This window comes from Callithrix jacchus, chromosome 8 (assembly GCF_049354715.1).
Source record: "Callithrix jacchus isolate 240 chromosome 8, calJac240_pri, whole genome shotgun sequence".
NCBI classification, from domain to species: Eukaryota; Metazoa; Chordata; class Mammalia; order Primates; family Cebidae; genus Callithrix; species Callithrix jacchus.
In genome coordinates, this window is record NC_133509.1 from 97,496,583 (window position 1) to 97,516,874 (window position 20,292).

At 35.1% G+C, this 20,292-nt stretch overlaps 1 protein-coding gene across 1 annotated transcript in view; it reads right to left on the bottom strand.

Moving 5' to 3' along the window:
- The window catches only part of KCNH5 (potassium voltage-gated channel subfamily H member 5), a 371,870-nt gene that overhangs the window by 100,639 nt on the left and 250,939 nt on the right, over positions 1-20,292 (bottom strand). Inside the window, exon 9 of the mRNA XM_002753993.6 lies at positions 3,550-3,802. Coding sequence (XP_002754039.1) covers positions 3,550-3,802 — 253 coding nt within the window. The remainder of the gene's footprint in view (positions 1-3,549; positions 3,803-20,292) is intronic.

Below are 20,292 nucleotides of genomic sequence, written 5' to 3' on the forward strand. Positions count from 1 at the left end.
GATTCTAATAATCAATGAACAACAGATGACAAAAGACAAAACAAAAATACAACAAAACAAAAGTCTTAGCAGCAGGGTCTATTATTGGCAGGGAAATGTCATTTTTATAACCTCTGAAAGGCACAATATACTTGTCAAGACACTGAGAAGTAACCTGGCTTTTTCAGCCATACCAATAAATCTGTTCACATTAAGTAATTATAGGGTAGAAGCTAAAAAGGAATAAGACGTTAAAGAATATAAAATAATATGTATGCATCATCAACTTAATTTGGAATTCTTTGTGTTTCATAAAAAGTGGGAAGGTCAAAAGAAGGTGGAGGTGTAGGAACTGAAAGAACTTCACATTGAAAAAAGACATGAACTGCAATTACATCCATATGCCCTATTTAGAAAAACATCTTGAAGCCATCCTCTGGTGTTAAAGGAGGTTATTTGTTGACTAAATTTTTTATCTTTCCATTAATTAGTTATGCTTCAGAACTTATTCATTAAACTCCTTAGCACTTTTGAAACACCAAAGAATTATGTACCTATCAAGAGACTGTTTAGTGGCAAGAATCCAAAAAGAAGAAACTACACCTGATTTTGGATTCAAAGATTCGAATTAATTTTAAAATAACCTCTCTTCCCTACCTTTTAACTGGCAAATGAATCAGTGTAAGAGATAGCAAGGCCTTCTTATTTCTCCTATCAGACTAATTTAGGCAAGTTCTCATTTTTATAAGGTATCCTCAGATGTGAAGAATGTAGGGATTTTATTCCTCTCTGACCCTTGCAAGGCAAAGAGCATTAAACATGACAGCTTTTGCCATATTTCAATGCCAAAGGCCACAGTTGACAATTAAGACATAACAATCATAAATATCTGTACACCAGATAACACAGCAGCAAATGTTATATAGCATAAACTACAAGAGATGCAAGGAAACATAGATAAAACACATGAATAATAAGATATATTAGCCTGCCACTCTCAGTGCCAGGACAAATCAAAAAGATTTTTAATAAACACTTAAAATTATACAGACCAAATCAACTTAATAAAACAGAACTTAAAGACATACATATATATCTTTATATATATACAAACACACACACATAACTTACACATACACACATATATATATCAGGGTGTGAAGGGATGATATATATTAAAGATTAAATATATTTATATTATATTAATTGTAGATATTAAATATTAAATATATTTATATAATCCCTTCACATCCTGATAACTTTTGTAACTTTTCATTAAGCATGCAGTTATTTCAAAATTAAACTGTCAGAAATGAGAAGAAGAAGAGGAAGAGGAGGTGAAGAAAGAGGAAAAGAAGAGGATGAAGAGAATCGAGGAAAAAAGGGTGCTGGTAAGTTACTATTTTAATCCTCCTTTCTTAAAACATCATTAAAGCATTTTGTTTGTTAAACAAACAAAAAAGCTTGATCTGATGGACTTTTGAATGAACTAGTCTTTTTCAGAGTCTTGTAGAGAAAAAGCAAGAAAGGTACCCAGAGAGTTGTCCATATAATTTGAGTCATTAAGCACAAGATGTGAAAAGTCTCTGAATCCCAAGATTTTTGAGGAGCGAGAACAAAAAGCACACGCTCAAAATAATAAAATGTGATAGATATATGATGAGATAGGTCCAATAGCCAGGGGTCCTGTGTTCATTTTTACTGTGTCACTGGGCAAAACAAGTTACCATTTTATTTTAAAATGAAAGGAAAATGCATTTTGTGTGTCTCACTGAGTGAATTGTTCCATTTTAGCAGACCCAGGCCAGAGGCACACTGTACCCAGGACTTTCTCCAGCCTTCTTTTAGAAAAGAGTTACCCAAGTGAAGTTGTAATGAAGAAAATGTGACAGCGCAAATGATAATGACTCTATAGCTGAGGTCATTTATCATGAGGGTACTCATTTTCATGTAATATATTTGATTTTTTTTCCCACTCACCATTGACATGGACATTTAGGAAAATAAAATAAATCTGCTTTGGCTTTGTATGTTATCCTCTTCTCTACGCAAACAAGAATGGTTGCAGTGTGAATAGGCTTCATTTTACCACAAAGGATTGTTCTGGTGAAACGTACACTTTTTATGAAGGGTTATTTTAACTCCTTTATCCTCCAGTAAACTAAGTAGAACAAGCACTAATGAGCTGACTCTAAAGCGTTGTATTTTCTTCTTGAAAAAAATAAAAATAGTTCCTAGAAGAAATCTAACTGTAACACTAATATTATTTATATACAGTTAAGGAAAGGCTTACAAACCATGGTATTCAGTCATTTGTAACCGTGAGTCATTTTCTAGAACTCACGATTTTTACAGAACCAGTTTTCCTATGAAGGGTTATTTCTTTTCCAGTCTCAATTCTATATTTTTCACGTAATGGTGCTTTTTGAAGTCAATTTTTCATTATTGTGGTGGATTTTGCTTTTGTAGTTTTAAAAATCTATCAGTTAATCTCCTACTTTTGAGAATAAGTGGCATTCAAGCTATGGTAGGTTGACCTCAGTAGCTGAAAATCCAATAGTTTAAAAATTGAGCTCATTTTTCATGAGACACAAGCCATGAAAAATGTGATCAAAATGAAGCCGACACCCTGCAATTCTAACTTATTTTACCTGATAAAAAAAAAACAAGGAGTGATTCTCCTCTGACCTTATTTTATTACTTCCTTTTATATCTGTGGATTTCATGAACCTGCTGCAGATCTTTGAGCAGAAAATGATCTAAAAGGTCATTTGGCAATTTTTTTTGCCAAGCAATATATCCCCAAATATGCAACATTTTTTTATTTTCTCACTTATATATACTGTTACTGCCTTTTTATTGTGGTTGTGCTTGGTAGAATTATCTACTGAATTCTAAATCTCAAAAATTTTAAATGAATTTATTATTAGCCAAATAATTTGCAAGGCTTTTGAATATAGATGGACAGAACCAGCTTTATAAACCTAAATTTAATTTACTCAGATCGTGATCACTCCACTATAAAAGGTCAGACTCATTAACCTCCTCTGCACTTTTAGCTCACTATTTAGGTTGACTGTGATGAGGGAGAAAGTTTTGGAGTAAAATCATCTATATTCAAGCCTTCATTCATTTACTAACTAACTGGGAAAATCACTAAGCTTTTCTGGGCCTCACTTGGTTCCTCTCTCAAGAAAAGGGTTGAGCTAGAGAGGTTCTATCACCCTTCTGAGACTAACACCTTATGTCACTACCATTCCACAAGCCATTTTCATACTCACACCGAGCTACAAGGCACCTTAGTCAGTAACCACCTTTAGTCTTGAAGGTACTGTCCTACTGTTGCCAAAGAGAGTTTAATCAAACCCCCACTCAGCTCATTAGGCTGTAACTGATACTAATGTTCTCTGCTGAAACAGCATTATTAGTTTTCATTAAAATTCACATCTCATTAATGACCCAATTTTCAAAGTTACCAAACAAAGGAAATTGCTCTTTAAAAATCTGAGAAGCAAAATACCTAAAGCTGTTACTACCCATCTGCTACTACATTAGGAAAGTTCACAGTACCTAAAATAGCCACCACCTCATCATCCTGGATGACTTCCAAGGATCCCGACACCACAAAGCAGAGGGCATCCACACTTTCTCCAGCGTGGTAAATGAGGTCCCCAGGAGCACAGTGAATGGTTTGGAACTCTACTGCCAAGGCGCGCAGACACCCATCGCTGGCCAATCGAAAAGCAGGATGTTCATTAAAAACCTTCCGGTTTAGATGAACACAGATATCAGCTCTCATGTCCTTGGGACAAATGGAGAGGACCTAAAGAAGGTGAGAGATGAATAAGTGAGAAGGAAAGAGAAAGGGGCCACTTCAGAAAAAAATCATCCAAAAACTATTTATTGACTGTGACTATGTCTGCTATACACCCTGTTAGATACTGGGAAGGCAAAGGTAACAAGACACAGCTCTGCTCTGAAGGAGGTAATAATCCACTGAGATGCGCTGATGAGCATATGGAACATGACAATGCAGAACCATGTAGTAAATGCTTTGAGAAGAGTATGAATCTCTCCTTAGAAGGAGCACAGTCTTGGCTGGGCACAGTTGCTCACCGCCTGTAATTGCAGCACTTTGGGAGGCCAAGGCAGGTGTATCCCTTGAGCTCAGTAGTTTGAGAACAGCCTGGGCAACATGGCGAAACCCTGTCTCTACTAAAAAGACAAAAAAAAATTAGTTGGCCATGGTGGTGCACACCTGTAGTTCCAGCTACTCGGGAGGTTTAGGTGGGAGAATCACCTTATCCCAGGCGGCAGAGATTGCAGTAAGCCAAGATTGTGCCACTATATTCCAGCCTGGGTGACAGAGCAAGACCATGTCTCAAAAACAAACAAATAAGCAAACAAACAAAAAACCTTTTTGAGGTGATCATGAAAAGTCTCAGAAAAAAGTTAATATCATTCCATCAAAGAAGTAAAATAGGGCATGAACATTCATTTTAATCTAGAATTTTTTAATAACTAAATCACAATTTCACATTGGAGGTGGATTCATGCTAGACAGCTGTAATAAAACAAAACCAACAAAAGCACCCTGGCAACCTGACATACTGGCACTGGTAGACATAACTACACTCTTTATATATTTTCTTCACTGTGAAAGTTTTTTTTACAAATAAATTCATGTCCAGGGAGGGACAAGGGCATTCACCAGCCTTCTGTAAGGCTTGGCAATTGGAAATGTCAGTGCTGGCAGGGTGGATACATTATTTTGTATGGCAGTGCTTGCTCATTCTGGTCTTTGACTTCTGAAGACTGCTGCAGAATTCAACGTGTAGGCGTCCTTTAAAGGAAACAAATGGCAGAAGTATGCTTATACAGCAAGGAGTAGAGAGCTTTTATTGGCTGCAGCTTTCTGATGGGGTGATTACAAACCCAAATTAAAATAGGCATTATCGTCACATTTAATCAGAATATCGGAGTAAGATGCAATTGTGGAAGTTAATATGACCCATTTTAAAGATGTAAGTGTAAACTCATTTAGAATGCTCCTCAAACCCACTTTGTAAACTATCACTTATGACCAAAATGGTTTTCTTTGATCAGATTTCAATCCCTCACAGCTTAAGCTAAATTGATTTTCCCCATTAAGTTTATACTGCATAATGTTTTAGTATAAAATAGTTTTCTTTCCTCTATGAATTGCTTTTTAAGCTTTAAAAAATTTCCTAAGGCTTGAAAATGTCCCCTGACTATTGATAGTGATAGCAATGAAAAACTGGTTGCTTCCCTGTAGAGAAGACAAGCCCATCATGAATGTAAAAACCATGAATTAAATTGTGCTTTCAGTATTCCTTCTCTTAACCTTTCTTAATACTGTACATATTAATACTGTACATATTTCACATTATTTAATCAACTCTGGGTTTTTTTTTTCATACTCCGTCAAATTCCTACAGGCAGCAGCAATCGCTCACTCACCTTTCTGAAAAATCTGATCTTTGAGGAAAGGAATGCCTAATACAGCTTCAAAAGTAATTGACACTTTGTTTTCACATCAGTTATTTCCATCATAAGGCAACATTTTCTTGAATATATAAACTTTTGTGACTTTAAACAATACATTAGTCATTCCAAAGGCACTTACTGAGCTTCCATAATGTATCACATCACTATGTTAAATCCTCAGAACTAGAAGCATAAGTAAGATACTGTGTTTGCCTCAGCGGGGCTAACTAGGAAGTGTGGGAGGTGGATGTGTAAAGGGATAATTATAATACAATGAAAAAAGTGATATGATAGTGGCAGCAAAAAAGATCAGGTTCAAGAGGATATAAGTCTGGGTTCGCAACCATCCCTTACAACCTTTGTAACCTGCAGCACCTTATCTAATTCCTCTAAACCTCATCTGTGAAATAGGGATAATGACAGCGCTTGTATCTTAGGCTCATTGTAGAAATTAAATAAAAGGAAATTAGTTTAGCATAGTTTAGCCCGGCACATAGCAAGGGCAGAGGAAATACTAGCTCTTTTTATCCCTACTGAACATCTGTCTTCCTACAGAGTTTACTGTTGCTTAAACCCTCAGCAAAAACAATTTTCTTTTTTCATTTTCCACTCCTGTCTAAAGTGTTTACCTGGGCAGTTTGGTAGGTTTCCAGACAGAATTAAGAAAATATTTCAGCACAAACCTGAAGATATTTTAAGCATTAACTAAGGCTAACATTTCTCCCAAGTTGAAAATGAAATTAGCTCTAGAAAAACAACAAAAAATTTTACATACATACACACATACACAAACATTACACTGAATATCTTAATGGAAAAATAGACTGCTCTGTTTCAATCCATTTGCCATGTAGGACTTTCATTGTTTTCTATTCATTTTGTTTTCTATTCATTGTCTTGTTATTTCCTTTTAATAGTGTTTTTCAGGATTCCTGTTGCAAATGAAATATTCCAATATTTGCATGTTCTCTGTTTATTGATATGTCAAGAGGATTTTATTACATTATGAGTACACCTTTCTTTTTTGTTTCACTTAACATATGACATTAATTGATTTATTATTTTGATTAATGGTATCTACTTATATCCAGGTACCACAAAGTGACAAGCTAAAACTAAATGCTAAAACAGATCAACCAACATCAGCCCCTGGCAGACACCTTCCTTCCCCAACCTTAGATAGAGCACGTGCATTACACAATGTTCTTGCCATCAAAATATAAATATCTTGTTATTTACTCTGGAAATGAAATGATAATCACTGTCTTAGACAAGGTAGAACTTGTTTTTAAGTGAATGGAGGAAAATTATTATTCAAGATGACTTTCACACCTGACCCACTGGTCTCAGTTTCCATGTATTCTGCCTTAAATGTCAGATCCAATTTATTGCAGGTGGGTTTCCTAATGAATATTTCATAGTTAAAAACAAATAAAATTATATTTTAGAAGACAATATTTAGGTTAAAAGTGACTTCTGTTTGTTTTCAGAGTTATTTTTCCCTTTTGCAACAAAATATTAATAAATTAAATTAGACTCTTCATTAAAATGATCAATAGATTGTCTTTGGAAGAGCTATGGTGTCAGAGGCATGTGAACCAGGACAACTCCATCTTGAATAGGAGCTGGGTAAAATGAGGTTAAAACCTACTAGGCTGCATTCCCATATAGTTAAGGCATTTTAAGTCACAGGATGAAATAGGAGGTTGGCACAAGATACAGGTCATAAAGCCCTTGCTGATAAAACAGGTTGCAGTAAAGAAGCCAGCTAAATCCTACCAAAACCAAGATGGCAACAAGAGTGACCTCTGGTCGTCCTCGCTACTACATTTCCATCAGTGCCATGATAGTTTACGAAAACCATAGCAACGTCAGAAAGGTCTAAAAAAGGGAGACATGAATAGTCCACCCCTTGTTTAGCATATCATCAAGAAATAACCATACAAATTGGCAACCAGCAGCTCTTGGGACTGCTCTGTCTATGGAGTAGCCCTTCTTTTATTTCTTTCCTTTTTTATCTTTTTTTTTTTTTTTTTTTTTTTGAGACAGAGTTTCGCTCTTGTTACCCAGTCTGGAGTGCAATGGCGCAATCTCGGCTCACCGCAACCTCTGCCTCCTGGGTTCAGGCAATTCTCCTGCCTCAGCCTCCTGAGTAGCTGGGATTACAGGCGTGCGCCACCACGCTCAGCCAATTTTTTGTATTTTTAATAGAGATGGGTTTTCACCATGTTGACCAGAATGGTCTCGATCTCTTGACCTCGTGATCCACCCGCCTCCACCTCCCAAAGTGCTGGGATTATAGGCTTGAGCCACCGTGCCCAGCCTCTTTTCCTTTCTTAATAAACTTGCTTTCACTTTGCACTGCAAAGTTGACCTGAATTCTTTCTTGTATAAGATCCAAGAACCCTCTCTTGGGGTCTGGATCTAGACCTCTTTCCTCTAACATATTTCTGGCAGCCACAGAAGGGACTATAGTGCAGAACCCCTGACCCAACAGCTACCTTTGCGTAAGTATTGGGGTACTGTAACATATTTCTGGTGAACTACAGAAAGGACGATACTGAAGAAACAACCCACCCCAAAGGAAACAGACTGCAGCACTGATTGGATGACTTTGGGTGAGTGGTGGGGTACCCGGGTAAAGAATGGGATTGGGTTAGAGTCTCTCCTAAGACAGAGTAGGTTAGAGGCCCCTCTTAACAAAAGGCAAGGATGCTTGACCGACCGTGGGTTAGAGGGCCAATTTAGGAGGGTTAGAATCCCTTCTCAGATTTAGGGGATTAGAGCCCCCTCTCCATAAAGTCTGTCTCAGCTAAGAACAGGTTTGGCACTATGGGATGTTAGCTGCTATTCTCTTTGGATTAATCTGCCTTGCACTCTTTGCTGATGGCTGTGGGTGACAGGATTAGGCATTTAGAAAACTGTGGGATATGGGGAGCTTTGTTTTCCCTGAAAAGGGAAATTTGAGAGCTTACAGGATTACTGGAAAAGATCCCTTTGCTACCGAGAAGCAGCTGCCTGAACTTTTCAGTGTCACTGTAATGGGCAGGTCTTTCTCTGGCCTCCCTGATCATTTTGCCTCCCCCACCCTGCCACAAGAAATACTTTTCTTCCTCTCTCGTTTCCCTTTCTCATCATTTCTATTGCTCAGGGTGGCCATCTTGCCCAGAGACTGTGTTTTGAAACTCCAAGTCGGAGGTTGGATTAAAGATGACGGGGCCCATCTGGGGGCAAATTTGAGCTCTGCCAGTTTGATATTGGGTGCTAAGCAGAGTGGCTAATGTCTATGTTTTATCACATGTATTTTGCTTTGCCCAGAATGAATAACAATTTTCCTTTATGATGTGGGTTGGCTCTCAGGTCAATGGTGCCACATGCTGGATCACTAGGGCTGCTTAGGGAAAGGGAACCCAGAAGCCTGGCATGCCAGCAAAAGTGTAAGAATTTCTTAGCAGACAGATTTCTGACTTCTCTGTCTCTGTGCAAACAGTTCAATGAATGATTTTTAAAAATAAGTGTTTATCTCCTCTGTAAAGTTTTGATTAATGTGAAAAAGAATTCTAAGGCTAATCTTAAACTGGTATATTTTGTGCTATGAATTTGTTTTCCGTGTCGAGGGGTACTTCAGGATAAAGCATGAGCTTAGAACACCTACAAGCCTGCTTTTTAAAAAAATCCAGCAGGCTGGTCAGTAACAAACTTGGCTGAAGGTCCCTGAAACAAACAATAAAAACTAAATTAAGTCTCCACCTCATCTTATGTCCTTGGGAGCTTGAGCTTTTAAGCATGTGGTGGTACTTTTTCTTGGTCTCCATCTTCCAGGGAATAGAAATTACAGAGTTCATGTTATACTTAGCTCTAAAAATTATATTTACTACTTAAAAGCCTTTGCAAACTCAAAATTAACTACTCTAGACTCATTCTGGGAAAATAAATAGAGACTGCCCCCAATTGTAGCTCATTAGCTAAGGCTTTACATTTTCACAGTGGTGGTCTGGGTTCAATTCCCCACCTAGGAAGTGAGTCATATCTAGTTAATATCTGTGTGATTCTTTCTCTTCTCTTCCATGGACTGTCTTAAATTTTCCTTTCTCCAAGCACCTGGGAGGTTACCTTTGGTAAAGTTCAAAAGCCAGATATATCAGTCATTTGGCATAAGAAACTCTAAAAACACTTTATTAAAGAGTGCTGTGGTTAAAATAAGTTTAATTAAAAGTGGATATTCAAGTTCTAACAGTCTGGACTTCTTGAAAAAAACAGGAGGCCTCAGAGACGCATTTCCTGGTCCTGTTCTTCCAAGGGCTCCCAGTAACCCAATCAATAAACTTAAAAACTGGCAAATGAAAAATCTTACAACTTCTATAGTAACCTTCTGTCTTTCTGTGTCGCTATACATGTGGTCTGTGTAATGTTTATATGAAAGAGCTCTAATTAATTGGCCGAAACAAAAATAAGCAATTAAATCAAATATTTTGAAAGCAAAATAAAAACTGTAATATCTTTTTTGTTCATGTAACTTTAGTAATCTTTGCAAAATAAAAACAGCTTTAAAAACTAGTGATAAAATAAAAACATTTAGTCTAAATGATGCAGGTCAGATATTAAGTTTGCTAAATGCTTTAAGGTTACAACCTGCTTCTTTAATTTTTAAAATGTGTTCAATTTACCTACCTAAAGCCATTAGACTATAGATAAGGCCTGAAGACATGTGGAATTCACCATGTCCTCTAGCTATACAAAGATTATAAAGAAAGAGATTTTATATTTAAAAAAAGCATCTTGTAAGGTAAATTCTTGCCCTAAAGTAAAATGAATGGCTGTTTAAAAGGAAGGATGTTTAGAGGAAGTCAGACAGTCCAACAATGTCTCAGATGGTCTATGTAAATTGTGAAAGGGAATTTATGCAAAAAAAATTGTACCATTTAAAGGGTGTTAGGCCTCCTCAATGCTTCATAAAATACCTCTATAACTCTTACTGTACAACTTGCCTTCTTAAGTAAGGTAAGGCCTAGGGACATGTGGAGTTAGTCATGCCCCCTACCTATGCTGGGGAGTTGGCCCTTATCTGCAATTCTGCCTAGTGTGTCCTAAGCTAGGCTCCACACCTTGTTAAAATTGCTTATTAAACAGGGTTTTCACCAAAAGTAAAAGTCACTAAAAGTTAGCATTGAAACATGTAATGGAGACTATTGAAGAAACAGTTTTACATGTAAGGTGTGTAAGGAAAGTAGAATGTACTTTTGGTAAAAGATTATAAGAAGGCATGGGAATGTGGATATTTTTGTCTAAAAAATTAAATAATTGTTTTAAGTTAGAATTAAGCTAAAGATTTAAACAGGTTATGGAAGGTTTATAAAAATTAATTATAAGAGATTCTGTTAATAAACATATTGGTTAAAGTTAAAGGAGTATTATTCAGTTTTACCATAAATTAAACATTGGAATAGAAGCACAACAGGTTCTTCTTAGAGCACTGATCTTCTCTTTCACAAAAAAATGTAAAGGGTTATAAAAAGTTTATAAGAATCTTATATTATGGTTAAACATTAAAATTGGGCAAATACATCTATAAAGTTTTTATTAAAAATTCAGTTAACATTAATAACACATTAATTTAAAGGTGAAATTTGGCTTATTTGGTATAAAAATTATACAGGAAGCATTATCAAATGTGAAATGGTGTTTTGCTTTCCTGTATTTGCATAAATGTATTATTGATACATGTTCCAAAGTAATGGAAAACTCCTATAATTGTAATATGACTTAGTGTATGTTATTAATAATTATAATTGTTATGTGAAATTTTATTTTCCACAGAAGTAGCCAAATTTCCTTATCAACTGTGGCTTAAATTGTGGCTGTCCTAAAACTTTTTATCATCCACAGACAACTATTGTCTTGTTTTAATCATCTTTAGAAGGTGGTTTATAATCAACTATAGAACTCTAGCAGGTGTTCGTAAATGCAGGTTTCTAATAACTTTGGAAATTGTATCATTAGAATAGAGGAAACCACTTTCAGAACTCTCATGAAGAGCTAGAATATTTATGAATATCAAACAGAACAGGAGTTAACTAAATTGACTGAACCAATAGAAAACTGAAGTAATCTTCTTAACTTTGCTTAAAACATTGCTGATCCTTTGTTTTTTTTTCTCTTTTTCAGAGTCAATGAAACTTTTCTTTGAGCTATTTACAGCTTGAAGCAATTGAGCAAAGTATACTGCTGTGAACAAAATTTGGAACATGTTTGCTTCTCTCTACCTGATTTCTCCAGAATTTGGAAACTAGTTGTGAGTATTCTTAACTTATAACAATATAGTTATTTGCATACGTGTAATAAGAATCTGTTTTCTTTTAGAGAAATTGGTTATTTTACCAAGACTTTGAATGAAATGTGTGCTTTCCTTTAAGGAATCAAACTTGACTTATAGAGCCAATAAAAGCCCTTTGGGGAACTAGCCTCATACCTTGCCTACATAGTCTCGGTACAGGGTTTCTGACCTATAGTAAGTAAAGACTGCCACTTTCTCACAGGTCCAGGAGCCCCAAGTTATCTTGGAAATTCAAAAGGAAAGGAATTTCCCTAACTCATCAGTATTTGCAATATAAACCCATGGCAGGGCTTGGCTTTAAAAAGTTCTTATCTGAGATTCCTTATGAAAGACAATTAAGAAGCCTTTGTGAAAAATACTTATTCTTGCTGCACTTTATACAAATAGGCCAAGTATAATAAAGCAAAACAGTCTTACCATAATTTGTCTTTAGTAAAAATGAGAAACTGGAGAGAGAAATATTATTTTTCAAGAACTATGGTAAACTTATTATTAAATTATAGGCTCATTAATTGTTTTTAAGTTTGTTTCTAAAATTTAGGCTAACCCTACCCATGATCTCTGACTGTGGTTTAGAAGAAACAAGAGGAATGGGTAGTGTAAAAGCCTGTATCAGTGTTCTAATTCTGGGTGCATTACTATCAGCTAACAGCCCCATATCAGTTTAGTTCCAACAGTTGCCTAGTACATGAAAAACCTTCTAATTAATTTACTTGGAACAACTTTATTCATTTTGCTTTACTCTTATGGAATATATTACTGTTATACTCCTTGTGTAGGAATACAGAACAAGCTTACTGAGTGTTTTCTTAAACATTTATTAATCTTCAAGATATCATTTATTGCCAAAACTCAAGAGTTATGAATGGCCCTTGACATACTGATGCTTTCTGACTGAACTTCTCTCCACCCTGAATACAAGATATCCTAATAGTTAGGCAGGAATATCATCACTCCTATTCGGCCCGAAGAAGTTACAGGAGACAGATCTACATCCCTCTGCAACCTTTAAGATTAAGAGTTTTCTTATAAAAGGGAGGGGGGAAATGTCATAGGCATGTGAACCAGAGCAACTCCATCTTGAATAGGAGTTAAATGAGGCTGACCTACTGGGCTGCATTCCCAGACAGTTAAGACATTCTAAGTCACAGGATGAGAGAGGAGGTTGGCACAAGATACAGGTCATGAAGCCCTTGCTGATAAAACAGGTTGTAGTAAAAAAGCTGACTAAATCCTACCAAAACCAAGAGGCCATGAGAGTGATAAAACAGGTTGTAGTAAAAAAGCTGACTAAATCCTACCAAAACCAAGAGGCCATGAGAGTGACCTCTGGTTGTCCTCACTACTACACTCCCATCAGTTCCCTGACAGTTTACAAATGTGATGTCAATGGCAGGAAGTGACCCTATATGGTCTAAAAGAAAAAAGAAGGAAGTGTGAATAATCCACCTCTTATTTGGCATATCATCAAGCAATAACCATGCACGGGCAACCAGCCTCCCTCAGGACTGCTCTGTCTATGGAGTACCAATTCTTTTATTCCTTTGCTTTCTTAATAAACTTGCTTAGTAAGTTGCACCTTGCACTGTGGACTCACCTTGAATTCTTTCTTGCATGAAATCCAAGAAAGGGGTCTGAATCAGGACCCCTTTCCTGTAACATATTTCTGGCAACCACAGAAAGGACTAAAGTGCAGAAACCCTGACCCAATGGCTACCTTTGGGTAAGTGTTGGGGTCCTGTAACAATAGCAGTATGTAAGAAATAATTTTTCAGAACTTTGCAAAATAACCCTGGGGAAAAAAATGAATGGCATGTCAATAATGTCACAAAACCTTAGAAGATGAGGGAGTCTAAATATGACAATTAACAGAGAAGGCAATAAATTAAACCAAAATCCTCTAAGGAAATGGTTGACAAGAGAGAGTCAAAGAAAGAAAGGTTTGTTTTCTCATTTGTTCTTTGAATATGCTTAAAATGCTTTTTAATATTCATTATATGATATATGGAAAATAAAAATCATAAAGAGGAAAAAATTTTTCCATTATTTACACTTTGCTGTGTAGATACCATTGTTATAAAACTTTAAACTCTAACATTTTATTTCTTGCTATAATGACTCATTATCATATTATAATCAATTCCTATGCCATGAAATACATATTTTAAGACCAAATTTCAATCATTGTACAATATCCCATCAAATATTTATGGCCCAATATTTTTTTTTAAGACAGAGTCTCGCGCCATTGCCAGGCTGGAGTGCAGTGGCACGATCTCGGCTCACTGCAACCTCTGCCTTCCAGGTTCAAGCAATACTCCTGCCTCAGTAGCTGGGGCTACAGGCGTGCACCACCACGCCCAGCTAATTTTTGTATTTTTAGAAGAGACAGGGTTCCACCATCTTGGCCAGGATGCTCTCGATCTCTTGACCTTGTGATCTGCCCGCCTCAGCCTCCCAAAATGCTGGGATTACAGGCATGAGCCATCGCACCTGGCCCCCAGTTTTCCCTTTTATAAATCAAGTTACAGTAAATACTCTTGTACCTATATTAAATTGTCTTAGCACAGATTTTTAGAAGTAAAATTAATAGGTAAAATACAAAAACATCGTTAAGGCTCTTGCCAGATTACTTCCCTGATAAGTTATACGAAATTACACTCTGACCAACTGTGTATGGGAGTATGTTACATGCTCTTAGTAATCTCTCTCTTTAATCTTCCAAAAGCATTCGAAAGAGAAATGGCAATGCTACCTGAAACAACAGTAAAATTGGATAGCATGGGGCAGAATCTAGGAAAGCTTTAGTCTTAGTGAAGTTATTCTACTACTACTACTACTCTCTAGCTCAGTGTACAGACTAGAGAGTAGTAGTAGTAGTAGAACAGACTGAACACTATTAATCAAGCTATAAAAAATTCTGATGTGCAAATGGGGATAATGAGGATAATTTCGCTTTAAGTGCCTGAAGATAGTAAAGTAAACAAGGCTTCTTCTTCAGGTCTCTTAAAGCTCTAAATCATTGTATTGATTACCTATAAAATCCTTCTTCAGGAATAATTCAGTATCAGCTATTTTTAATAATAATGAACAAGTCTAAATGATCCCCCTATTTTTAGGACAAAGGAATAAATGCATTAATGACAGTTTGATAGGTATTGAAGCCACCACCAAATCCCTCCTTCCTTTAACACAGGTAAGCTATACACTGTTAATTAATCTCTCTTCATGAATCTAACAAAATTAGCATTAAGTCAGTGAAAGCCAGTGGAAGGAGTCAGGCAAGTGACATTTGCACATAAAATATTTTTACAATCCTTCCTGGAAATGAGGAGCTCAAGTGGCTCTTCACAGGAATTTAATTCTTATTCATTTCTTGGGAAGAAAAGAAAGCTCACCTTTACATTTTTTTAAAAATGAAAAGTATAACAAGGCAGTCATGCATTCATGCCAAGCAAAAGGAAGTTGCTCTCTGGATGTCAATCTGACAATCTCTAGGGGTGTCAAAACCTCCAAGGAATTAACCAAGGAATAATGTAGTGAATAAAACCAAACCAAATTAACTTCCATTGTTTAAAAATAAAAGGTCATATTTAGCAATAAAAGACTGCCACAACCAGTGAAGGATTATAGGTTAAAATTCACTGGATTCACTTTAGAGATAAATTTCCTGTGACTAGACTTCATATACAAAAATGAGACCTAAAGCTTTTGTTTCAGAAACATAGGGAACCAATTCTACCAGGTTGTTCACAGTCTGAGTTTTGCAATAAGGTGAGTGGGGAAAAGAAACACACAGCAATTGTTACCATTTTTTAACTTGTTAAGACAGCAAATGCCTTGAGCCACTAACTTCCCAGGACTCTGAGGAAATTTAGTTTCTACTGTGCTCTGCTCCTAATTGCGTGTCTTACTGTCTTACCGGCAGATATCTGACTGAATAACAGTGCTTTACACACCTGTGAAAATATTTTCTAAAATTAGAAATATATTTTTAGGTGTATTTACTACCCAGAAAAGTAGAAACAATGTTTTTTTTTTTTCTACTGGCCATGACCTTTTTAGTCCCCTATGAGAAGTGATGTTCCCATCTTCCAAAGAATGAGCTGGTCAGGAGCTTGAGATCAGCCTGTCCAACATGGTGAAACCCCATCTCTACTAAAAATACAAAAGTTAGCCAGGCGTGGTAGCAGGTGCCTGTAGTCCCAGCTACTTAGGAGGCTGAGTCAGGAAATCACTTGAACCCAGGAGGTTGCAGTGAACCAAGTTTGCACCACTGCACCCCAACCTTGGCAACCAAGTGAGACTCCATCTCAAAAAAAAAAAAAAAAAAAGAATGAGCCATCTCAAACCCCTATGAGTGGGAATGAACTGGCACTGTTGCTATGGAAAATTCTCTAGCTATACCGATAACAGTTGAACATGTATATATTCTGAGACCCAAGAAGTCACTTGTAGGTGTATATGCAACAGAAATGTCTATATATGCAGCAAATCTTGTGAAGTGCAGTATTTATAGCAGCACTATTCATAATAGCTCCAAACAGAAAAATTACTCAAAGATTCATTAATGTTGAAATAGATAAATATTAATACATTATGGCATAGTCGTACAATGGACAGCTATTCAACAATGAGAATGAAAGAATTAACGACTATACATAGCATAAATCCTTGGATCTCAAAAACATAATGTGCACTGAAAAAGAGCTTCACACAAAAGAGTATACTCTCTATCTATTTATATAAAGTTCAGACATGCAAAACTCATTTCTGGTGCTTAAAGTCCAGGGTTTACATTAATCTTGAGGGCCAAAGTTGGTTAATTCCTGAAGATATGGGAGATGAACTTCTGAGGTTCTGATAATAAGGTTTTAATATACTGGCTGCACACATGTGGCCACTTTGTGAAATTTTATTAAACCATTTATTTACAATATAATTTGTTCACTTTTCAGTATTGTGTAATATCTCAATTTTTAAAATTTACTTTAAAAAGTTTACTTTAAAAAGGAATATTTAAGTATTCTCACCACACACACACATAATGGTTAAATATATGAGGTAATAAATATGTTAGTTAGACTGTAGTGATTATGTCATTATATATATATATCAAAACTTCACATTGTACACCTTATACACAATTTTTATTTGTAAATTATACCTCAATGGCAAAAACAAGTTTACATTAAAAATAAAGTTACCTATTAAACAAGTAGCATTTAAAGAGAAAAAATAAATACATGAAACAGAAATTAGAGTTGCCAAACAAAGTGCTTCTTAGAATGATTGTGATTTTGAAAGTTGATGTTTAAATCTACTAGTCTTCCAATAGAGAGAGCAAAATAAAGTAAGCTGTCATTACAAATTATTTATACAATTTAAGATCTTTATACCCACACACAACACCAACTGTAGAAAACAGAGGTAGTCAAAATAGGTCACAGAGTAGTAAATGAAGCAAAGAATATATTGATTGACAATATTTTTTATATTACATCTAAATCCAAAAAGAATTTAAAAGCTGATGATATAAAAGTATATATATACAGACATATATGTATACATATAAATATTCTCATATACCATATGTGTATATAATCATGTGTACATATATGCATCTGTATCTGTGCATATATTTTTTAAATCAAGTATATATAAAAGAAAGCTGCAAAATTATATTGAAAAGATTGGGAAATTATTAAGTGGAGGAAAACTAAATGAGATTAAAATATATTTTGGCAATCGAAATCATATTAAAACTTTTTTACAACTCCAACATTTATACAGGTTATATATTTATATGTATATGTATTCATATATATCAGTGTATGTATGTATATATGTGTATAAATTTATCAGTGTATATGTGCGAATATATATATCAGTGTATATATGTGTAAAATGATTATGTTCAATCATATCAGAAATCTTTCAAAGAGCAAAAGCTCTTCCTTTCACTCTCCCAATATGCTGATATTTATCAAAGTAGACCCTGATCAATATGTTTTCATTGAGTAAAGCCTGTTGCTTTATTACTTGTAGTTGAAATAGGATAACAATATTCAGCTTTCTGGTAAACTAAACTCTTCACTATAAGTAAAGTTTGCCTCAGGAATTTAGTCCTCTGGGACCAGTGAAATTAGACAAAAAAGTATAGGTATTTAAATATTTATATGCACAAGTATGCTTTCTAGAATTTTCCATGGCAGTAATACATGCATAAATATATAAGAAACAATATATGCACCATAATAAATATAATCGACATATAATATATATAGCAAATACATATTTTACATATGGCTGATAGTCTGCTGGCAGTTCCTTTGTAACTAAGTAACCTCTTTTTTCTCATTGCTTTCAAAATTCTGTCTTTCCTTTAAATTATAGATATTTTAGATGTACAACATGATATTTTTATATAAATACGCATAGTAAAAGGGTTAGTACAATCAAGTTAATTAACATGTTCATCAACTAGCAAAGTTACCCTTTTGTGCAGGAGGGCAAAGCAAGAGAACCCGAAGCTTTTCTTTTAGCAAAAATCTGAAATACTATACAATATTACTAATTATAGTCCTCACGTTGTACATTAAATCTCTGTTTAATCCTCCGTGATTGTGTATTTGACTGGTTTTTTTTTAGTTTTCACACACAAGTAAGACCATTCAGTAATTTTATTTGTTTCTGACATTTCACTTAGCATAATGTTCTTTGTCTTTTTGTGTGTGTGTGTGTGTGTGTGACACTTTGATTATAATGTCTTAGTGAAGTCTTCTCTGGGTTGAAACTTATTAGAGATTTTTCAGCTTCATGTACCTGGATGTTCATAGCTGTCCCCAGATTAGAGAAGTTTTACATCATGATTTATTTTAAAACACTTTCTGTCCCTTTTTCTCTCTCTTCACCTTCTGGAATTCTCATAATGTGTATAGTGTTTCACTTGATGGTGTCACATCACTTCATAAATTCTCTTCACTCTTTTTCATTCTTTTTTCTCCTCAAACTGAATATTTTCAAATTATTCATCTTCAAGTTCACAGATTCTCTATTCTGCCTGACCAAATATGATGTTGAATTCTCTATTGCATTTTTCACCATGTTCATTGTATTCTTCAACTCAAGAATTCTGTTTGGTTCTTTTTTATGACTTTCTTTTATTTATTGAACTTCTTAGTTTGTTCATGTATTGCTTTTCTTATTTCTCTGAGGGGTGTGTGTGTGTGTGTGTGTGTGTGTGTGTGTACCATTAAGCTAAGCAAAATAAGCCAGACATTGAGCTAAGCAAAATAAGTCAGATGAATAAAGACTAATGCTGCTTGATCTCACCTATATGTGGAATCTATAAAACTCAAACCCACAGAAACAGGGTAAAAGGGTGGCTACCAGGAACTAGGGAGTAGAAGAAATGGGAAGATGTCTGTCAAAAGATATACACTTGCAGTTACAAAATGAATAAGGTCTAGAGAACTAATGTACACCTTGTTGACTGTAATTAATAATAACTTTGCCACAACACACACAAAGAACAAAGGTAACTCTGTAAGATGATAGACATGTTAATTAGCTTGATTGTGATAATCATATATATATATATCAAACTCTTACACTGCATACCTGGACTACATATGATTTTTGTCAATTACACCTCAATAAAGCTGAAAAATAAAAAATAAAATAACTTCCTAACATAAAAATTTCAAAAGTTCCTAAAAACATTAAGTATGAAAAAGGGAAATTAAAATCATAATAAAATACAAATACATACACAACAATGGCCAATATGTAAAAGCATGAAAATGTATCAAATCTCGAGGAACTTGTAGAGCAACTAAAACTCTCATGTAGACAAGTAGAAATGTCAAATAGTACATTTCTCAAAACTCTTTGGTAATTTTCAACAAAACTAAATATCTACCAACACCATAACCGATCAAACAACCTCTTAGGTAAATATACTAAAGAAGTTTGTAGATATGCTATTTAAAAGATATATACAATAATTTCATAACATTTTTGTTCACAATGGCCAAAAATTAGAACCAACCCTAATGTCTATCAGCCATATAATAAACATATAATCCTGGTATATTAATAAATTGAATGCTATACACACTGTATGATTCCACTTATATGAAGCTCAGTGTCAAATAATGGTTACAGGAAAAAACCTGAATGCTTACCAAATAATAAATGGATAAGCAAGATACAGGAAATCCATATAAGAGAACATTCTTTAGACATCAAAAATGATGTACCGATTGATGCCACAACATGGATGAACTTTGGAAACATGTCAAGTGAAGGAATCCGATAACAAAAGACTACATATTATATGATTCCACTTATATGAAATGACCAGAATAAATAAATCCATAGACACAGAAAACATAACAGTGGTTGACAGAGGGTCAGGGGAGTGGGTAATAGAAAGTAACTGCTCATGAGCTTTGGGCAATGATGAA